Source organism: Siphateles boraxobius, unplaced genomic scaffold, assembly GCF_051911475.1.
Source record: "Siphateles boraxobius isolate OS27281-9 unplaced genomic scaffold, OSU_SipBor_1 9, whole genome shotgun sequence".
NCBI lineage: Eukaryota > Metazoa > Chordata > Actinopteri > Cypriniformes > Leuciscidae > Siphateles > Siphateles boraxobius.
In genome coordinates this window covers 7,750,664-7,774,352 of record NW_027509219.1, presented here as the reverse complement: position 1 = coordinate 7,774,352, position 23,689 = coordinate 7,750,664, and the positions used below count along the sequence as shown (strand labels likewise).

At 37.8% G+C, this 23,689-nt stretch overlaps 1 protein-coding gene across 2 annotated transcripts in view; it reads left to right on the top strand.

Annotated features, from left to right (window-relative positions):
- Positions 1–23,689, top strand: part of adam9a (ADAM metallopeptidase domain 9a) — an 81,166-nt gene that overhangs the window by 1,763 nt on the left and 55,714 nt on the right. For both annotated transcript variants that reach the window (XM_077223240.1, XM_077223239.1), the window contains 3 exons: positions 476–573; positions 9,281–9,339; positions 14,586–14,664. In XM_077223240.1, coding sequence (XP_077079355.1) covers positions 476–573; positions 9,281–9,339; positions 14,586–14,664 — 236 coding nt within the window. The remainder of the gene's footprint in view (positions 1–475; positions 574–9,280; positions 9,340–14,585; positions 14,665–23,689) is intronic.

Here is a 23,689-nt window from a genome sequence, read left to right as displayed (position 1 = left end):
GTGAATGCCTGAAGATCAAGATAAATAGTTCTTTGAGAATTTTGGGTAAATGTTCAGTAAAGGGACGCAAGTATTATGAATCGTTCTGTCTGATCTATACCCTTTTTGGCAAAACAGCAAAGGAAGTCTCATCCAACTTGTTGACTGATGACTCAGGAGAGGGTGGGATGCCTCTCCTTCCTGATGTCTTCCTCTCTTCATGCCCGTTCAGCAGTTTCCACCAACATAAAAAAAACACTGAGCACTTGATTGCCAACCAGTCAATTGCACTCAATCTAATCACCCATGATCACAATAGTAGTTTCATATAAATATGTTTTGTTGAAGTGAGAGGAATAATCGAGGAAAATAGTTGGAGAAATAAATGGTAATTGCTTATACAGTGCAAGTTTTCCTGTAAATCTTGTATAATTCATTGTGTGTGTATTGGGCTTATGGGTAGACTGTGTTGTGACAGGACTGTTTCTGTTTATAGGCTCAATAGCCCAGCAGACCTCTCAACTCTCTTCTTATGAGGTGACTGTACCGAGACGCATCAGCAGACATAGAAGAGACCAGGACAGTGCAGATAAGGTAACTAACCTTACCAAACACAAGAGTTACTTGACATTAACTGTGTGGATAGAATCTTTAGCTTGTCCCTCTCATTCTCTTTACTTCCTCGCCTCCTTTTTCCATTTTTCATGACCTATCAATGATTTTGTTCTTATATTATATCCATCTACACCAGCTGTGCTTCAAAGATAATGCCACAGGAACCATCTGGCAGGCACACGTGCCCAGCAGCGTAGGCGTAGTTATTAAAGACCACGCTGAGAGACGCGTACCACCAGCATGGCACAAACAAACGCTCAATATTCCTCTGACCTCTATCTCATTGAGAAACAGTGTACTCAGAGTTTGGTAAATGAGAGAATGAGTTTGAGAAGAAGAGAATCAGTTTCGGAGAAAACAGATTTTTGCTGGCATAGCCTTGAAACCCGTAACTCCATTTATAAACCAGGAACATTCACACACAAAAATGTTGTTGTTGAAGAAATTATGAATTTTGTTATTTGATGACATTTATTTTTATTTGTACAAGAATATTTAAAAGTGGCATTTTCTACACTTTGGTATTTTTTCTTCCTGAATTCCAGTTGTAATGTTAATCAAGGTTTCTTGCTGCAAAACAATCATAATGGTACTTCTGTATCTTTAAAAAAGGTTAGAAATTAAAAATGTGTCTTTTTTCCCTTTTTGAAACACAAAAAGAGCTCTTAGGCAGAATGTCCAAACTGTTTTCTAGAAAGAATCAAAAAAGGAGTCGAAGATTAGCACAATAAAAGTTGTCCAAGTCCAAGCTTTATGCGAACAGACATATTTAAGCGGCATGAAACAGAAGTATCGATAGACTTTTCTTCTCTATTGTGATGTTCATCTCATATTTAGCTTTAATTTATATTTGTTTTGGGTTTTAGCTTTAGTAATTTAATAGCACTTTAGTACTTCAATTTATACCCTAATTTTAGTTTGGTTAGTTGCCACAGCAACATTTATATTGTTCATTAAAGTTTTTTTTAATCTAATATTTATATTATATTTTATATATTTCACCTTTATTTCCACTTCTATTTCGCTTTAATAAACAATAACAACTGTTTGTGACTATGAGGTGGTTTAGCATTTTCCATAAAGTAACTCTTTAAATCCATCAATTCAAAAGAATTTTGAAAATAAAAATAAAATCCCACCCTGTATTTTGTGTTGTTCGAGAAGTCGTTTTACTTGGATATATATCACAGTAGAGAAGAAAAGTCTATCGCAAATTCCTTTTCATGCCAACTTTAAAAAAAACTATGGCTTAGTGGAAAAAGAGTGTGGAAAGTCCTGTTTTCCTAAAAATATCTCTTTCCATAATATTACAGGGTTTAAGGTGAGACAAAGACATTTGTCAGATCACTGCTAAAATAGCTTCAAAATGTTAGCATGTTTAGGCAGGTGTAAAATTAGATCTTTCTTCAAACTCATGTCACACACCATGTTGGTAAAGCCGCCACCTTATGACACCCATCAGTCTTGCACTCTTACATATTGTTAGGGTGTCATGTAAATATTCACCCTTTTCATTTCAGAGTTTTTAGCACATATATTTATGTGTCGTGTGTATTTTGTTTATAAGCTAAAATATTCAGATCAAGTCTTGTTCAGATCAGATTTAGCCATACAGCACCCTCCATTTCTAATGATCTTACTGCTGGTTTAGTGTTATGTAAGAGCTTTACTCTTTTCAAATTTATACTAATCTGGTTTTGCCCCAACATTATTCAAATGTTGCTGCAGTTAAAGTTGTTTTCCCACTGTACAATAAAGGCAATTAAGTCCTAATTCAGTCAAGCATATCTGTTGTTGGCAATTTTTTTCTGTCCCTTTCTGACCTGATTAATTTCCTGCGTACAGAATTTAACAAGAGGTTTATAATTAGGGCTGCAACAAACGATTATTTTGATAATCGATTAATCTAACGATTATTAGAACGATTAATCGACTAATCGTCGATTATCTCACCGACTAATCAGTAAGTTTTGAACGATTATTCAGCTTTTTCAAATAGTTAAAACATTGAGTTATACATATTCTTACTATAATATAAAAAAATTAAATCAGTTCAGCTTTTGAAATAGTTGTTTTAATGAACTTTGAGCCAACTAAACAGGTCATTCTCTTTAAGTTTTCAGATTTCGGTCCAATTCAAATCACACACAAATGCTCTCTAAGCATTGTTGAATAGGCCCACTGCTTTTCTTAGAACTGAAACAGAATAAGGGACATTTACTTCAGGACACAAAGAATGGTAAAATATTAATCTGCAAACCATTATTATAAGTATAAAATAACAATCTTTTTTTTACAGGACAATTGAACTGACAGAGACGTTCTCGTTCACCTTTTAATTTAACTTACAGTATGAAAAAGTAACTGCCATGATATTCTTCCTAACATCTCCTTTTGCAAGTCAAGATTATGGAACAAAATACAGGCAAGTGATAAGACTATAATACCGAATATTGTTACAATAATAAAAACAGCCCTGACTCCGAAGCTCGATCAAGCTTTATTTTATGCAAAATAAATCATTACATTACTATCATTATACTATTATTGATAATATTATTAGTAGTATTGCATTCTCTAATAAAGAGATTTACCGCTAGTTAGTTAGCTCTAGCTGGAGAACACTCAATTCTCACCGGCTCCTCTTGTGCCGGGATGTTTCCTCTGTAAGTGCTCCCACGTGCATGTTGTGCTCCCGTGAAAAGCAAGTTCCCCCTTTCATGTATTGCACATGACAGCATTCTTGTTTTGAAGTTTTGTGAAACTTTCCCAAACAAACCTTGCTAGTTCGGATTCGTTTGCACTCCGTCATAATTCACGCTGTTTTTTCTTTTACCAATAGCATTTGTAAGGGCTGCTTTACACTCTAGCGCTGCAGCGTCGTAGCGGTCAAATCGCGATATTGCACGCCCTTACATTAGGTCACGTGGGATCAGACGACTACTCGACAACAAAGATATTTGTCGACAATTTTTTATTGTCGACATTAGCCTCGTTTCCATTCACTTTTTGCGCTGTTATGTTATCGACAAAGTGAATATGCGAAAAAAAACATTACGAAATTTTCCGTCTCCAGACTGTTTCCATTCAATTGGCCTTTTACCGATAAGATTGTGTGCGTGATGACGTCACGAATGCCGAAAGCGATTTGTCGCATATGTTTTGGTGTATCGCAAAAAAAAGTGCCCTTGAGCCGTTTCCATAGGCCTACATTTTTTTTTATCGCAAATTCTACCTTTTGAGGTTCCAGTCAGCACCCCCAACACCAAACAAACAAACCAAAAACAAACAAACAAAAAAAATGGAGAGAGTATTCAGGCAGTTAATTGAAATTTGCCAGCTTACTGTCATTTCAATTTCACAAATAATTGCAAGTGTCCGAAATATCAGAAGACGATGGCAGAATGAAGCAGTTGCTCATCTGATAGTGCTCGAAGTAACTACCCTTTAAATGCAACGAAGCCCAAGGGTCTGGGAGAGACCACACAATAAGGCGTTTTGGGAGGAAGTTGTGGAGACACTTTACAGAAAGTTTTTTTTTTTTTTCAACTTTTTGCCAGGCTCGATATTACACTAAACAAAAAAACTGGTTGAGGATAAATTCTTTAAAATTGGGCAATTCCAGCGTTATGGACGTGACATTTGCAGTCAAAACTTGAAATATAAATTCTCAGAAAATGCATTTAATACTGAAACGTCTGTTTATATATCCATACTCCCTTAATAAAGGAGTCCAGACATTAGAAAAATATCAGTCTACACATGCGTTTTATATTTAATATGAGAGAAATACACATGAGACATGACACAAAAAATCTTTAACTTTTAGGTGGCAAAATATTTTTTTGTAATTCTATGAATTATACTGCGCAAAACAAAAGTAGCCTAATACTAACCCGATGAAGAATGGTCAGCCTCCATAGAACATAAAATATTATCTTTATTAAATTTTTCGTGTTCGCATTTATGAGGAAAAAAACAATGTTACGGACGTGACAGTTCTCTGTTACGGACACGACCGCTCTGAAAGCGACTTTAAAACTTTCAAAGAGACCTCAAACAGAAAGCACAAAGCCTTTCTTTAAAGTGAATTTCGTTTTTTATTAATTGTATCTAGACATGTGCCGGTATTCGGTAATGCGATAAATCGCGGTAATGAATATGCACGATATTGTTATCGCGGGGACTTCGAAATACCGTGAAAAATAATAGATCCGAATTTAGATTTTTAGAACGCGCATCAGCTTATTTTCCATCAACCGCTTAAAAAAACAATGCGTATATGCTGCGCAAAACACGTGCGCACTTTGATGTAAACAATCTCCACATCACATGTATCACTGTGTGAATGCAGTGTGCACTCTAGTCTAATGTAAACAATCCTCACATGGAAAAGAAGCACGGCGGAAGGAGGAACGCTGCCGACTATTTATCCCCCGCATGGCTGCCAACTCTCACGCATTCAGCAGCTTGAGACTCACGCAATTGACACTTTCACACGGTCTCGCGCCACACATCCATTTTCTCACGCAGAGAAAAATCGCGGAGCAAAGAGGACACTGACACCGACAGACTAGACAGAGCAGGTTACTTTTGATATGAAAAAAATATCAGCTCTCAGGGTTTATAACGAAATTCAGACAATAAATACTGTTTTGGTGCTTGTAAATGACGTGACAGATCGCGCGCCTCAGTTCAAGTAAACAGATCATCTGTTACTTTTTATTAAAGATACAGTACAACCCACCGAAAGGTATACGTACTTTCGATCAATCAGTGTTTTTCAACCACGGAAAGAGGTCAATAACACTGCAGGAGAACAATTATGTCACAGAACGTTACATTTACCTCAGGAAAGCCATTTAATGTTAGTTGACTATAAGAAAATAGCTATAGAGAGGAGTATTTTGCTAAATATGTGCACTATATTACATATTTTAATATATGTTTACTTGTCATTATATAATTGTTATTATAATGAAAATTACGGCATATTACATTTTTATATTATTATTATTATATTTATATTGTATGCATTATATTTAATTTCTCTCTGTATGTTTACAGCATTATGTGAGATATATTTTTTCTTGAGAAAAAATTAAATGCAGGCTATCTACTGTAGCCTACCTAATATTTATCCAAATGAGTCAATATTGAATCAAGATTGAAATTAAATCCAAGAATTTAATTGAAATCATGAAAATTGTGTTAAGCAATAATACAAACAGTAGCCTCAGTAACTGTACCATGTAAACATTATAACATGTTGTCACTAAAAAATAAAATTAATGTTTTGACAATCACAATTACACATTGTGATGCAAGTTTTTTTTAGATACCCCCAATCCGTCTGTTTCTCTTTTGCAATTAAAATATCGTGATAATACCGTGATAAAAGCTCAATCAATTAATCGCAGCATGAAAATTTGATACCGGCACATGCCTAATTGTATCTTAATTTTAATCAATGTTTCATCAACCAATTGCAATAAATAAGAAGTAAATATAGTAGAAAAGAGATCATCAAGGCCCGTACGCAAATGGGAAAGAAGGCATTTCTGTATTCTTCACCTTCAGCATGAAATAGGCTACTTTGCAAAAGGACTTGAAACTCATTGAGTTAATCTCGCTAAATGCTTTTAAATCCAAAATGAAAGACTTAGAGGCAGATGCCTTAATGGAGGATAAATGCTCTTAGACTGTAAACATTATTTTAAATGCTTATATGAAATGTTAGCTTTAGTCTTCTGTGTTATTTGTCTGTACCTATGTGTTTGTACTACTGCTGGCTCTCCTGGTTAAATAAAGGTTAAATAAAATATCACGGAGACGCTGGCGCGTGAACTGGACTCTCGTCCCATAAATGAACCGAAACTCAGGGTATAATGTAGGCCTACTTGCACAGACCTGAGAAATATATAGAAAGCTTGAAATTTCTACTTGTAAACAGAACAATTAAAAACGAAAGAGTCCCCAAGTAAAGTCGGTTATTAAATAAACACCACCTTTCAAAGCAAAGTTACGCCACTGCCACCGACCACCGGTTTCGACACTAAAGCGGATTGCCATTGCCCTGTACAAGCTGGCAACCTGCGCCGAGTATAGAGTGATGGGCGAAACGTTCGGGGTTAGTAAAACAACCGTCCATGGTTTTTGTTGTGACGACTGCATCTTGCACGTGATGAAAATATCAAACCACATTTATTTGCGTTAAAGCCCCTTTTCTCGACAAAAAGTGTTTCCAAACTAGTTTTTCACGACAATTAAAGTATCGACAGAATTTATGCGCTAAAGTTAAATGGAAAAGGATTGTGTAGACATTTGCAAAAAAATATCGATAATTGCCATTTCCATCAGCTATATCGGTAAACATTGATGCGCTAAACCTTTTTTCGCAAAAAACCCTTGGATGGAAACCTGGCTAATGTCGACAATGTCCACTAATCGTTTCAGCCTTATTTATAATGCCACAGTGTATTCACTGAAATGCAGACTAAACAGGGGTTCCCAAACTATTCCATTCCAGGACCCACCTAGACAAGTATAATCTATCTCAAGACCCAACCCCCCATTTTTAAGTGAAGTATTGGGGAACGCAAAGAACAGACTCTTATGACTCTGAAAGATAGCTCTGAGTTGAACGGACGACAGAGTTTAAAGAACTGACCTGAAACAGCCTTTCATGACATTTGAAATCTCCGGTGTAATGAGAACGAGTTTCGTTAATAATGATAACTATAAAGCACGCAGCTAGCGCATATGTAAGGGATAATGTACATACAGCCAGTTGTTCTCTCAAAATTAACCCCCGATTCGCGTCAGGGTGTTCCATCAGCCTGAAGGGGGTATATTTTGAGAGAACAACCGGCTGGATGTACATTATTATTATTATAAATAATTGAGGAGATTTCAGATTAAACTGTTTTTAAAATCGTACCTGTTTGTATCTTATAATCCAACATTGTACAAAACAATAGTCACAAAATCGCTGCAGCTGCGTTTGTATGAAACAAGAGAGAGCGAGTCCACGATACTGGATGGCATCCTGGTAATTAAATAACTGTACACGAAATATTTATTTGACTGAGTTTTATATTTTATTAGCTCACCAAATGCAAAACTTCCACAAAGAAAAAATGTTCCTAGCAAGCGTATAGCGCTGCTGTAACCCGGATGAGCCTGTGTTATCTGTTTTGAACGGTTGTTATCTGGGAATAACTACCGCTTAATGGCGCGATTGAGCAATCAGAATCAAGAATTCCACAGAGCCGTTTAATAAATTTATATAATTAATTTGCAACATTTACGATTCGAATATAGCACTAAGCAATATTGGGGATTTCTATCTAATTTTGGTATGTCGTGCAGCCCTACTTAAAGGGGTGGTTTAGGTTTTGGACATCGGACCTCATTTCCAAGTTAACCTCGGTGTTATTTATCAGTGGAAACCGTTTTCAAAAATTTTCATCCAGTCCTTCCAGTTGCATAGTTCGCCGGTGCTAGGCTAGCGCGAGTCAACGGTATCTGCTAGCCTGCCATTAAAAACAGTTTTACCCACTCCACAGTACACCAAAAGCAAATAAATTATAATGCCATTTACGATGTAAATGTCTGTTGAAAGAATAATGTTAGAAATCAAACTACCCTTTCATCGCATTGCAATAGTTATACTTTGTTCCCTGTATTTATTAGCACAGTCTACAGCAGCGGCAGAGTGATATTAATTTACCTAGGCAACCGAGAGAGCCGGTCCAAATGACAATCACGCAAGTGTATTTGCTTCTGTAGTGATGAGTGTCAGCAGCAGGTAGAGTATATCACCATGTTGCCAATTCCTTCGTTTACAATCGAATGTTTCAATATCGTTGTTCAAGGCTACTACTAGCTTGCTAGACGTCCCGACTGTAGTACGCTTCTGTTCTGTGTTTTCTTTTCGGCACAGTACTACTAACCGGAGCAAAGTAAACCTCCGCCGCTGCTGAGAAACTAGCTCCTGTAAATGTAATGTGATCATTGAGATGCAAGAGTAGTTTGATTTCTAACATTATTCTCTCAACAGACATTTACATCGATAGTTTGGCATTATAATTTATTTGCTTTTGGTGTACTGTGGAGTGGGTAAAACTGTTTTTAATGGCAGGCTAGCACATAACGTTGACTCGCGCTAGCCTAGAAACGGCGAACTATGCAACGTGAAGGACTGGATGAAATTTTTTGAAAACGGTCCGCACTGATATGTAGCACCCAGGCTAACTTGGAAATGTGGTCTGATGTCCAAATACATCAGTGTGTCATTCACTGAAATGCAAATTTAGCTGCAGCCAAGTGACTGCAAGCGACCTTCCTTTTTCCCACTCTGCGACTCACAAATGGGTTTAAAAAAAACCTGGACTAAACAAAAGCTTCCTATTTGTTTTGTTTCAGCACAAATGTATTCCGTCAAACATAATTCAGTGGTGATAGGAAACAAATCACAAAAACTGTTGCATGAATGTAATGCTAGATGGGTTATGCTTTATTTCGTGAATTAGGACAGTATACTTACCCAAAAGACTTTCACTTATTACATTTATTTATTAAACTGCAAGAAAAGAATTCTAGACTCTTTTTGTGTTGTTTTTTTTTACCTGTAAACGAGTAGTGTGGTGATGGTTTCTGTCATTTTTCTCCCCTTTTTTCTAAGGTGTCATACACAATCCAAGCTCGAGGAAAAGAACATGTCGTCATTCTGGAGAGAAATGAGTGAGTATTTTCCTTCTGCTTCTTTTCCTTTCTCTCCTAAAGTCTTTAATACTAAAAGTAAATGTCAATTTCTGTTTTCAAAATATGTTTATTTTATTTGCACAAGCAGGGTAAACGGAGAAACAAATTATGAGATGTTCACAATGTTTAATCTTGTGGCCAAAATGTAAAAAAAGTGTTTTTACGATAGAAATTGTTAAACCAAGGTAACCTTGGGTTTACGCTGTGTTTCCCAAATCTTTTCCTGAAGGCACACCAACCGTACACATTTTGGTGGTCTCCTTTATGGTTTGAAAATGAGTACTGTTGGTGTGCCTCCACGAACAGGGTTAAGAAACAATAAGTCAACATAAGCCTAGGTTACTATGTTCAATGAAAAACATATGAAGCCAAGGCACTCAAGATTACGAGATCTACAAAGGCTTTATTTAGGCTACTGATGGCTTAAATAATTTAAAAACTGTTACAAAAACTGCACACCAACACGTTACGGCTAACAAACCTTCATCAGGCTGTGGGAAGTTAAAGGTTTAATTCACCCAAAAAATTCAAATTCTGTCATCATTTACTTACCCTCAACCTGTAAGACTTTCATTCATCTTCAGAACACAAATAAATAAAAATGTTTAATAAAATTTGAGCGATTTCTTTTCCTCCATTGACAGCTTCGCAAATAGCACTTTTTCACGCTTCAAAAAGTTAAAGGGCATCTTAGTGCTGGGCGGTTTGACCAAAAATTGATATCATGTTTTTTTTCAAAATTATGCCGGTTTCCGGTTTATGACTTTTTTTTTTCATGCATAGTCAGGTGTTCAATGCATTTTCTACTGGTTGAGAGAGGAATTACTGCAGTAAATTGACTTAGGATGGTCTATTTTACTGTCGTTAGTGAATATTGTAGAATAATTCCACACTAGTAATACAGGTTTGCATGGCCCCAGAAAATTATGCTGTTGTTTACAAAAAATGGCCATTCATGATTCTAATGAAGTGAGGAATCAGAATGCAAAGACAATTGCAGTCAAAATACAGAACTTTTATTTTAAACAACACAATTAAAACAACTTGGAATACTTTTGCTAGTTCAAGTACAACTCCAGGAACATTACGTGCATTCAAGTAAATATAAAAAGAAAACTTAACCTTGTCTTGCATTGCTTTTGAGGTCTATAAAAAATAATAGTAAAACAAAATTATGCAACTTGCATTAGTTATTCCTTCAAAAGTATTGCTTCGAAACCAGAACAAACATAAAATAAATATAAAGTGCAACTTGGCACACAGGATTATCCTGTATAATGGATGTTCATGTTGCCGCCTTTGACGAGAATTTTAGCCCGACAGCACTTACATAAAATGGTTGTTTGGTCGACGTCGGATTTTTGGAAACCAAAAAACCTCCAAACAACAAACCCGGCTCCTCTTTTTTGCGCAAGTTGTTCTTCTGTGTCATGTTGTACTAATTCTTCAGCATCCATCGTCCATGTAACGTAACAGAGCACTGCTGTTTGTTTACCCTCACTCGTCGCTGCTTAGAAGTGCAACATTAAAGGGTCCGTTTGAAACGGTGTCGCGTAACGTTTGTTCCGAACGTTGTGTAATTAAATACACCGGTATGGCGGTTTATTCAAAATCAATATTGTGACGAAAATATAAACTCGTTTTCGCTTTGAACCGGTTTACCGCCCAGCACAAGGGCATCTATTATGCCCCTTTTCACAAGATGTAAAATAAGTATGATGTTCCCAGGGTGTGTAAATGAAGTCTTAGTTCAAAATACCCAACAGATCATTTTTTACAGCATGTTTAAATTCTCACTTTTTGGGTCTGAGTAAAACGCGCTGTTTAATTGTGTATGCCTTTAAATGCAAATGAGCTGTTCCTGCCGGCACAGAGGGCGGAGCCTCACGGAATGATAGTATCAAAATAGAAACTCTCAGTAGTGGTGTTCATTTCGACCCAGAGTCGGTGTTCATTTCGACCCAGAGTCGGACAATAATGCCTACGGGTTATAATGTATTTGTCATCTGCTTTTATCCACTATTAGTACAAGGCTGCTATAGTGGACCCTATCTGAATGATGGTCAAAAATATACTGATGAGTTCAATTAAGTTTATTGTAAATCACACAAAAGATGAAGCATCAGTTTTACTCCAGAAAATCACTGTAAGAGCTGAATAAACACAGTATAAGAAGTGCGCATTAAAATCTTATACATAAACTCTCGCTTTCATTATCCTCAACATACACAGCGAATTATACAAAACACTCATTACAACTAACAGTAAACAAATATATACACACCTTTTCAGGGGGTGCTTAATAAACTCGTAAACTTTATGCGCTCACCCTTTCATTTCTGCCGTGCTCACTGATGATCAGTAACGTTAGGCCTATCGCTCCAGAGACTATAAGCTGGATCACGAACAGTTCGTACATCCATCCTCGAGTAACAAGGAGAGTAAATGAAGATAGCTATGTTCATCCTTACATCCAACAAAACACCTCAATCGCTAAGGAGACATTCTTGTCTACAGCTGCTCAAACAATTGTGGACTATGTTTAGCTCACTCAGGGCGGTCTATGCTACGACAGCAGTGTCAACAGTCGTGGGAGGGGCTTCTTCAAAAGTACGTCACACTGCCCCGAATCTGAGAACAGGTTTTTCTGAGACTGTGCTTATGATTTATGGGGATTCAAAAAAAGCACTGGGTAAATTTTTATCATTTTTGGGTGGTTGTGTACACACTGTCAAAACACATTATGTTCAAACACCATGTAAAAGTGAATTTTGCATAATAGGTGCCCTTTAATAAAAGATCGTAAAACTAATCCATATGAATTGAATGGTTTAGTCAAAATTTTCTGAAGAGACATGATCGCTTTATATGCAGATTTAATTTGGGCTTTTATTCACATACAATACAAAAGTTATTCAGTCAAGAGCAGTGAGTGATTTTTCAGCATTATTAGAATGATTTCTGAAGGATCATGTGACACTGAAGACTGGAGCGATGGGTGCTAAAAAAAATCAGCTTTGCCCTTGCAGGAATACATCACATTTTAAAATGTATTCATATAGAAAACAGATATTTTAAGTTGTAATAATATTTAATAAGAAAACATTTTATTTGTAATGCACCTTTCTTAGACTCAAAGCGCTACAGCATGTACAGAACAAAATAATCAAACATTTGGAAAAATATATATATATATATATATATCAAAAACTGTAACTTAAGTCACGTTATAGGAAAAGGCCCTTCCAGTTACAATACAATATTACAATATTATATAGATGAATTTTAAAATTAAATGAAATTATATTTATAAGGTAAATTATATAGACCTGTATATAATTTTTTTATTAAAATACATTATTTAGTTATTAACACAATTTAATGTGTTTTAATAACAGCCAGGTGTTTTGATCATTTGTGCCATTGTTGTTAACTCGTTATACTGTAAAGTGAGAGATGATAATATGGTGGATGATTTGAAAAATATCCGTTAATCATCTGTAGGAAGCGTATTCATTCGAATATAATAACGGTCGCCTGAGGGCGCTCAACAACCACTGTGAGCGTGAGAGTTACAATTTCAATCGATGAAACTACAAAGCTGGCACAGAGGTATATATAATTACAAAATAAAGTCATTATGATTGTTATTGTTGTTAATCTTATTTTATAAAGTAAGTAACATAAGATAAAAGGAGTTTTATCACTACGTGTGACGAAGCCTTTTCTGCACAGTGTAAACGTCAGCGTCCGAATTCACTCACTTCATTTCGTTCACTCCTTGCAGATATAGTGCACTCAACTGCCATACACTATATAGGGATTAGTGAATGAGTGAACGAGTGAGCGGTTTCGGACACCGCTTTAGATACTTTTAAGCCAAGCTCAAAGATGCTAATCAGGACATGGTTAGCTAGCACAGTTCTGAACAGTTGTAGGCCTACACACAAACAAACAAACTAAATTTTATGGAATAACACCCAGAAAAGTTTGCAGATAAAGGGTGTTTGGTAGTGACGTTCCTTAAATTTACACACGGGTTTTGAGACTTTTTAACACATTTATCTAAAAATGATGGGCCCCATCTACTCATCTTGTAGCTATGAGTGAGAGGGATACAAGAATATTTCCTGATCAACTGTTTCTGGAGTGACATGAAAATGCGGGACACATTCTCTAACAAAGTTTCATGATTTACAAAGAAAATATAAAATAAATACCTTTATTTTTAAAATAAACCTTTTTTTAAAAAAACAACAATGGAAAAAATTGCAAAAGTACCCTCACCATAATCTGTCACTTAGATCTAAAGATATTCCCCATGTTTTTATAACACATAAAACACCACAGCGTCTAGCAGAGTTAAAAAAAAAAAGGTAGCTATCACATGGCTTTTTTGCTCGCAACTTCAGGAAACATGCTCAGATCATGAAAAATGGTGCATCATTATTTATAGCAGATTATCCCGATTAAAAAGAGGCCAAACTCATAATCCATTACTCAGATCTAAAGATGTTATATTTTGTGTATGTCACTGAGAAAACAATACGTATAATTCTCAAAATGCCTTCTGGGTGTCATGAGCTAAACAAGAAGGCTACCTTGGTTCCAAATGCTGTAACTTTTGATTACTTTAGGCTAGAACCACAAATTTTTATCCCGATACAGCTCATATGTAGGGGAACTTTACTAAAAAAGATTTCCTCAAACATTATTTATTGCTATTGCATGTCAAATAAGAAAGATATGTAAAATTTCCCTTTAGCACACTTTTTTCTCTTTTCTCAGCAGTTTCTCAGCATGAGAATGTCCAAATGTAATAACTTTATATTTTCTAAAAATGTAAAAAGTTGTCTATCAAACAATACCTACCTTTTTACTCTCCTTGCTATAGTTTTGGAGTTATGAGTCTTTTGTTTGCCATTTAGAAAATAACTACTCTAAAAATGCCTTCAGGGCTTAACATTATAAAATAAATATGTACATGACCCCTTTAATGCTATTTTATCCATTCTGAATAAAATATTTATTAATACTTTAATATAAGGTATTAATATCTTTTTAAAAAAAATACTGACCAAAACTTAGATGATAGTCACCAATTTTATGTATCTACAGATAATCTATTCCTGTCTATGACAGTCTGTTTGTGATGTGAGAGTATATTAAATACCTCAATGAATCCTTACAAAGTGGTGCTTGTGTTTTTCTTTTTTTCCTCTCAGATTGCTTCTTCCAGAGGATTTCACTGTGTACTCTTATGCCAAAGATGGCTCGCTGGTCAAAGAGAGACCAAACATGACGGTAAGTCACCAAATGTCACATCAGCACTTGTCTCTATTAAAAAGGGGAAAGTGTGTAAAAGAACACTCAAATCAGGCACTTTATAAATGCAAAAAACAAAGCACTGACAATCACAAATGTAATGCTGATATATTCTTTCGTACAACAAAAATGAAACGTACCACTGCTCTCACCTTACAAGGTGTACTCTATTTTCACCTTGTTAACAGCTTTTCAATGCACAGAATGCAGGTGAGAACAGCTGCCATGTATCATCATGTGGTATTGTCTGCTGTTGTAATTGTTGATACAATTTCCTCAGAGCCGTGACCAGACACACATACAGCATCTGATGCCAAGAGCTGTGGTGTAGTTCTGGGAAGAGCTGCATTACTCACACTGACAGGACTTCAGTTTTACACCACTATAAGACGTGATTGCTCGTAAATTTCACAAACAATTTCAAAGAAATGGCAAGGAACATTATGAATTCTTGTAAAACATACAATAGTCCAATAGTCTTTGTTTTATTTACAACTTTGAAAAATACTTTTAGGTCCCACTTTATATCAAGTGGCTTTAAGTACTATGTACTTACATCGAAAAATAAGTACAATGTACTTATTGTGTGGATGTTGTATTGTAAAACACTTTTGCTGCTATTGAGGTGTGATACTGGTAAGGTTAGGGGCTGGTGTGGTGGTATGGGTAGGTTTAAGGGTGGGTAAAGGTGTGATGGAAGGGTCAACAGTGCAATTACAAATGTTATTGCATACATTAATTACAGCTGTAATTACATGCAGGTATTTTCAAAATATAAGTACAATGTAAAAACATATATGTACACATCAAATCTATTGTATCAAATTATTAATTAAATGTAAGTACATAGTACTTAAAGCCACTTACTATAAAGTAATATAAAGAAGGACCTATTTTTACAGTGTGGAAAGAGTGAAAGGAGAGTGGGAAGTGCTTTCCCAATGAAGTTCTTTATCGTTGTGTTCACAGATGAATGTCTGCTTAGAGATGTATTATGAGTCACTGGCCCTGACCTGAATGAAGTCACTCAGTGATTGCTACGTGCAATTGAGATTTGTCATGCCTTTTCTTTGCGCTGACTTACTGTCTCAGTTCACCTACACTGTAAAACATTTGGAGTTTGGTTTACTTGGAAAAAAGCTAAGAAACAATTTCCACTCATAAATTGGTTGTAAATTTAACAGCATGGTTTCAAGTAAAATCTACACAAAATTCTTTGGTTTAATTTAAAATTCTCAAGTAAAGTTTACTTTGTTTAAAGTAAGTTTTACTCGCACGTTGTACATTTAAAAAAAAATATATAAGTTTTTAATGTTAGTACATATCTTATTTCAATTCATGAATAATGTTTACTTGAGGTATTTTATTTTAACATTATTTTTGAATCACGTTTTTTGAATCACAATGTCTGCAATTTAAAGGTGCTAAAAGCGATGTCAGGCGTTTTTTAGGGCCAAAACATTTTTTGTCACATACAACAAACATCTCCTCACTATCCGCTAGCTGCCTGTCCCCTGAACACACTGTAAAAAAAAACACGTTCTCTGCAGACACTCCAGGCTCCACAAATGGCAACAAAAACAAACTGGGCTTACCCGCACCACGAAACAAAACAAACTGTTCCAGCCAATAACCGATAAGAAGGGTTTGTGGGTGCGGTTTGGGGGGTTAGTGCGCGGAAGAGGAGGAGGGAGGGTCTAGTTAGCCTTCGTTTTGTTTGACAATACTTTAAACGTCAACAAGAAGTGATGTCACCCGACATCGCTTAGAGCACCTTTAATTGCATAAATATATGCATTGCATGTTTCGCAGTGAAGCACACGTGTGTGTGACTTGTAAAAACAACTAGTGTGCATTACACCGGAGAATTCAAATGTTACGAAAGGCTGTTTGAGGTCTGTTTATTCATCTCTGTTCAACTCTGTGCTGTTGTTTTTCCCTCGCGTGCGCTTTGGCTACCTACCAATATATAAGGAAAATATGTCTGTAAAAAGCATTTTACACAGAACGAGCATGAGAGTGTTTTCTTCGCTGAGCACCACGATTAGTTAACCAAAACTCGCAGCGCGTTTATAACAGTTCATATTCCGCACCGGCGTGAGCTTGTTTACGGTTTATGGACATATTTCATCTACTCTAATGCTCCAAACATAAACAATCGGTGTGAATGCGCACAATTCAATTCAAACGTGATGACATAATAGATTATTTATAGAGCTAAACAAAACATCTGTTGTCAAGGGTTTGTAATTTTTTTTTAAAATAAAAAAATCTTCACTTAAAAATATTTTGGTGGGCTTTGAGATTATACTTGTCTAGGTGGGTCCTGGAATGGAAATGTTTGGGAACCACTGGATTAGATGACAAAGCACATAGTGAATAAGGCCTCGTTTACACTGCAGGTCTTGATGCCCAATTCTGATTTGTTGCCTATAGCCGATTTTTTTTGACCGTCCGTTTACACGTTCTTTCAATTGTGACCCATATCTGATTCATGTGTTTACACTTGACATACTATCTGAAACATGATGCATGCTTAAAGGGTTTTTTGTACAGATGGACGAAGGCGAAATAGGCTTGATGCTAGCTCTGCGATATATGCAAAGTTCGCCAAACATCAACATGATTTTGAAGTGGACGAGGATGAAAAGGGCCATCATTGCAGCCAGCACATGTGTTTCAGTTATTGTGTGTGAGAGAGATCTCAGGACTGCTGGTCGTGATACAACACGATCACATGAAATTGAGTATCAATACCATTTTATTTCTCGTGCCATTTATACGCCAAAAATAGTTTTTGCGTGCCTGATACGCACTGTAAACCCCTTGCGTAGGATTAGGGGTGTGTGGAGTGCGTGTGTATTACACGGCATAAACTGTGTATCATATGCACGCGAAAACTGCGTATCATGCGCTGTTGTTTCTCCCTCGCGTGCGCTTTGGCTACCTACCAATATATAAGGAAAATATGTCCTTATATATATATATAAAGCATTTTACACAGAACGAGCATGAGAGTGTTTTCTTCGCTGAGGACCACGATTAGTTAACCAACACTCGCAGCGCGTTCATAACAGTTCATATTCCGTACCGGCGCGAGCGTGTTTACGGTTTATGGACATATTTCATCTACTCTAATGCTCCAATCATAAACAATCGGTGTGTATGCGCACAATTCAATTCAAACGTGATGACATAATAGATTATTTACAGAGCTAAACAAATCATCTGTTGTCAAGGGTTTGTAATTTTTTTTAAAATAAAAAAATCTTCACTTAAAAATATTTTGGTGGGCTTTGAGATTATACTTGTCTAGGTGGGTCCTGGAATGGAAATGTTTGGGAACCACTGGATTAGATGACAAAGCACATAGTGAATAAGGCCTCGTTCACACTGCAGGTCTTGATGCCCAATTCTGATTTGTTGCCTATAGCCGATTTTTGGAATGGAATAAGTGTAATTATTCCATTATTCCATTCCAAGTGGAATAAGTGTAATAATTCAATGGAATATGCTAGTTTTGGCGTAAATGGCACGAGAAATAAATTGTGCTATAGACACAATTTTATGAGATCATGACAGGCTTTAAAGAGGAGCAGTGGGTCTATGGCAGAATGAGCTAGCCAACCTTTATTATGTTGTGTCGACATGTGTCCACATTCCTCGCCTATGGCGACACAACGTTTCGCAGATGCGCGTCGGGGTTTCTCTCGTCAATTAACCGCGGAGACGTTGCCTAATGCCTCAGAAAATCCGATCTGCCTGTTTACATGACAGTCGCATTAGCACATATCTGATTTATATCTGATTTATTTCCACATATAAACTAGGTCTGAAATCGATTTTGAAATATCCTAATGCATGGGTTTTTTCCCCTGTTTACACTGTCATAGAACACATCCGATCTGTGTCACATATGAGCAAAAAATCGGAATTGGGTCACATATCACTGACAGTGTAAACAAGGCCTAATACTATTTTGGAATTTGCATTCAAATTTACTTGTGAATTTGAGCACAAATAATTAGGGCCCGAGCACCGATGGTGAGAAGACCCTTTTGGAATAGCTCTGTTTTTTATTATTATTATTATTATTATTATTAATGATTAATTCACCTGTGTCTATTTTCATTCATTACCCCTGTAATTGTGTATATAACCTTTATAATATATAATATAAAGTATATAAACGTTTTTCACTTTTTTGAAATTGTCCAGTCCATGTATGTTCAATAAATACCTATGACATGAATGTTTGTAATATCTGCTAAATTGGCAAATAGCCTGCCATTGGTAAGATTGTGATTCTTATTTCATTACAATCAACCAATCAAGTTTGGAAGCATACAGTAGGCTACATGGGCTGCATTCCAATCCAAAATTGTCATGCCCTTCACTCGCTAACTTCCCTCCGTCCCGTTCACTCAGATGTACATCATTGCTTACATTTCACGAGTGCCCACTACTGGCGGAAAATGCAATGGGCTGAATTGGAACATCCTGAGCCCTTGATCCCTTGAAATCAGTTATGGAGTTCCTTACAGAGGAACGCACTCAGTCGTTGCTGAACTGCTTAAACACGTTCAAAGGCAGGACGGCCATCCCACTGCAATTTTTTCAGAGGCTCCTGGGGCATATGGCAGCGGAAGCAGCGGCAACACCGCTCGGGCTGCTCCATCTGAGACCGCTTCAGCACTTGCATCACTGCACTCACCGGTGTGCCACCAGACCTTTATCCCGTGGTCAGACCCCTCGTTCCTGCGGGCAGGAGTGCCCTTGGAAAGGGTGTCCAGGCATGCTGTGGTGTTCACAGATGCCTCTGCCACAGGCTTGGGTGCCACATACAATGGGCATGTAGTGTCAGTGGTGTGGACAGGCCTCCAACTGCTTTGGCATATCAACTGCCTCGAGTTGCTAGCAGTGTGTCTCGCTCTGAGCCGCTTATAGAGGCCGCTACAGGGCAGGGACGTGCTGGTCCGTTCGAACAACACTGCGAACATTGCGTACATCAACCGACAAGGTGGTCTACACTCCCATTGCATGTCACAACTCGCCTGCCATTTCCTCCTCTGGGGTCAGAAGCATCTGAGGTTGCCTTGGGCCATGTATGTCCCCGGTAAGCTCAATCGTGTGGCCGACAAGCTATAACGAGCTATGCTCCCGGGAAAATGGCGACTCCACCCCCAGGTGGTTTAGCTGATCTGGAGAAAGTTCGGGAAGGCTCAGGTAGACCTGTTTGCCTCCTCAGAGACCTCCCACTGCCAGCTGTTTTACTCCCTGGCTGCTGGAACACTCAGTATGGATGCACTGGCACACAGCTGGCCCCGGGGCCCTCGCAAATATGCATTTCCCCCAGTGAGCCTACTTGCACGGACACTGTGCAAAGTAAGGGAGGACGAGAAGCAGGTCCTTCTGGTGGCTCCCTATATGCCCACCTGGACCTGGTTCCCAGAACTCATGCTCCTCGTGACGGTCCCTCCCTGGCCCATTTCTCTGAGGAAGGACCTTCTGACTCAAGAGACGGGGCACCCTATTATACCCGCGTCTGGACCTCTGGAAACTGCATGTGTGGTCCCTGGAAGGGATGTGGAGATTCTAGATGACTTACCCCCAGAGGTACTTAACACCATCACTTCTGTGCGGCTGCCGTCTACGAGACGTGGCCTGGCTATGTGCCCAAGGTTCCTACGTGCTCTGCATCTGTACGTGGACAGAACTCAGTCTCAGGACCTCAGACAAGCTCTTTGTCTGTTACGGAGGCCAGCAGAAGGGAAAGGCTGTCTCTAGAGCCTCACCGATATGGATTTTTGGGGGCAGATACCGATTAAAAAAAAGCCTGATACCGATATATCAGCCGATATTATTAAAGTACAGTACGAGTCAAAAGTTTGGACACACTTTCCTATTGGTGCTATAGACACAATTTTATGAGATCGTGACAGGCTTTAAAGAGGAGCAGTGGGTCTATGGCATAATGAGCTAGCCAACCTTTATTATGTTGTGTCGACATGTGTCCACATTCCTCGCCTATGGTGACACAACGTTTCGCAGATGCGCGTCGGGGTCTCTCTCGTGTGTGTGCGTGTGTGTGTGTGCGTGCGTGCGTGCGTGCATGTCTGTTTGTGTGTATGAATATGGGTACCTGCCCGTATGTGTTTGTCTGTGTGTGTGTGTTACAAAACTGTTCCACACATTGATCGAATTCGTCGTTTTTCAGGTCATCCTCCTTTGCCAAGCCAGTCTCTGGACATTCTGTATCATCTTCCCAATCATTTGCGAAAAAATCATTTACTATGTTCGTTAATTTATTGCTGTAATTAAAGTTTAAATTGAGCAGAATTAAATTTCAGAATCCATGGCTTGCACCGTAACCTTTTGTTATTGTTTACACTGTGCACGTGAAGAAGTCGCCAGCCAATGAGAGGCGCTGTAGCAGACCGTTGCTATGAAGAATTTTTTTTTTTACACAAGGGTTTGTTTTAACGCTCTCTATTGGCTTACTGCTCTAATGACGTTGTGGAGAGTTATGAACCCGAAAGGGGGAAATCTAAGCTTGACATAGATACCAAACTTGAATGGGTAATTCCCAAAGAGCGTGCAGCAAAGTTTGTAGGCGTGTTTTCTGACTTTTTTTTTGCGCTATTTTGCTGCATCCATTCACAAAAATATTTGTTATATATCTTTACGGTAGGAAATTTACAAAATATCTTAATGGAACATGATCTTTACTGAATATACTAATGATTTTGGCATAAAAGAAAAATCGATAATTTTGACCCATACAATGTATTGTTGGCTATTGCTAAAAATATACCTGTGCGACTTACGACTGGTTTTGTGGTCCAGGGTCACAAATGTGGTGATCAAACACTTGTGTGACAAAGATATGTAATGGAGGCAGGGGGAATGATAGAATGAGAATGATACATTTGAGCTGTAACCAAACTAGTTTGCATTGCATGTTATATTCTATTCTAAATACTGTTGCATAATCTTCACTAACGACTTTGTCTTTTAATTAAGTCACGTTATATAAAACATCTTGTATCAATAAATATATCAAAAGTGTCACTGACATTATCTTCTATTTTTAGTCTTAATTCCTCTAATCTCTACCAGTGGAGGAAGAACTCAGATCTTTTTACTAAAGTACAATTTATAATATCATAATGAAAACCTTTTTAACTACATAATGTACTTTTATACTATTTTAAATTAGTAAACAAAATGTACCTACTAAACGGGGAACTAGGCTAAGCTTAATGCAAAATGGCCCTATATAAAGTGTTATAATTGTATAAATTATTGGAATATTGCTTGATGTTGTAACGTAGCGTTATAGGCAGAATGAGCTTTAACACTGTGTCTACAGGACGCGGCCGTTATTGCTCGCGTGATTCGCAACAGCTGTTTACCCGAGACGCGAAAAGCACCCGTTACAGAGCAGAATGGGCCATCCGTTTACTGTCGGAGATTTGTCGCTCACGCCACGCATTTTAATCAATGTTTAATCAATCAATTGCCTGGATTTAATAAATAAGAAGTAAATATAGCAGACAATATAATCAGGACTTCTCAGCTGCACGCTTGCAATAGTCACACAAGCTCACACAACACGTGACAGAGGCTGGCAGCAGAGAAATCAATTCAGTGAATTACACTGCGCAAATCAAAAGTAATAGTCTACTACCCACTGGATGAAGAAGGGTTGGCTCTCAACAGAACATATAATATTCATTTTATTTTATTTTTCGTGTTCGCATTTATGAGGAAAAAACGGACGTGACAAGCTCCGAAGGCGGCACTAAAGTGCTTTAAAACTTTCAAAGACCTCGAACAGAAAGCACAAAGCCTTTCAGTCAATTTCTTTTTGTATTAATTATATCTTAATTTTAATCAATGTTTCATCAACCAAATGCCTGGATTTAATAAATAAGAAGTAAATATAACAGACAATAGATAATCTCGAAACGGAGGCGCCGGCGAGTGAACTGCAACTCGTCACATAAATGAACCGAAACTCAGTGTATAGACCTGAGAAATATATCTATTGAAATGTCTACTTTTAAACAGAACAAATCAAAACGAAAGACAAACTGCTCTCTGCTTATGTAATCCTTCTGAAATGTACATTTCCCTCTGGCGCGTTCAAAGATCGCGAGTCTGCATCCTCAACTTCATCTTTGCAGCCCACAATGACTGAAAACACTTGTTATTAAAAAACAATTAAAATGTCTCCTTGCTATATTTGATGTATTCATATCATTGCTTTTGCCAGTTCATTGTGACAGCTTTTAGGTGCTTTATTGCCAGCGCCACCCTTACATGAATCGCCGCACGCCGCATTTTTTTAATATTAATTTATCGGCCATTATAAATGCCGATACCGATAGTTATGGAAATGCCTAATATCGGGTCGACGATATATCGGTCGGGCTCTAGCTATCTCCAAGCAGAGGATGGCCCACTGGATAGTGGATGCCTTCGCCTTGGCTTACCAAGCACGAGGCGTGCCCTGCCCGCTCAGGTTGCATGCTCACTCCATGAGAGGCGTTGCATCCTCCTGGACCCTGGTACGTGGCTCCTTGCTAACAGATATCTGTAGAGCTGCGGACTGGGCGACACCTAACACGTTCGCTAGATAGTATAGCCTACGTGTAGAGCCGGTCTCCTTCTGTGTTCTCACCCTAAACGGGTAGAAGCACTGAAGGTGATGATACACAGGGCAACTTTTTGGGCAATGTTGCTGGGCAATGTTGCTGTCAACGGGCAACCAGATGAGACACAGGGCCCATAACCGATCCAGATATAAGTGTATTGCCCATTTTCAATGGGAAAGTTCCCAAGTAACGATCGCTCGGCAAGATTGCCCAACAACATTGCTCAAAAAGTTGCCCTATGTATCATCACCTTGAGAGGCCCAGCTCTGTTGGCTTGCTGCACCCTACTGTGCACCCTTATTACTCAAGAGTGAAAAACCTGTTGAGTCCTCCAACACCCTAGG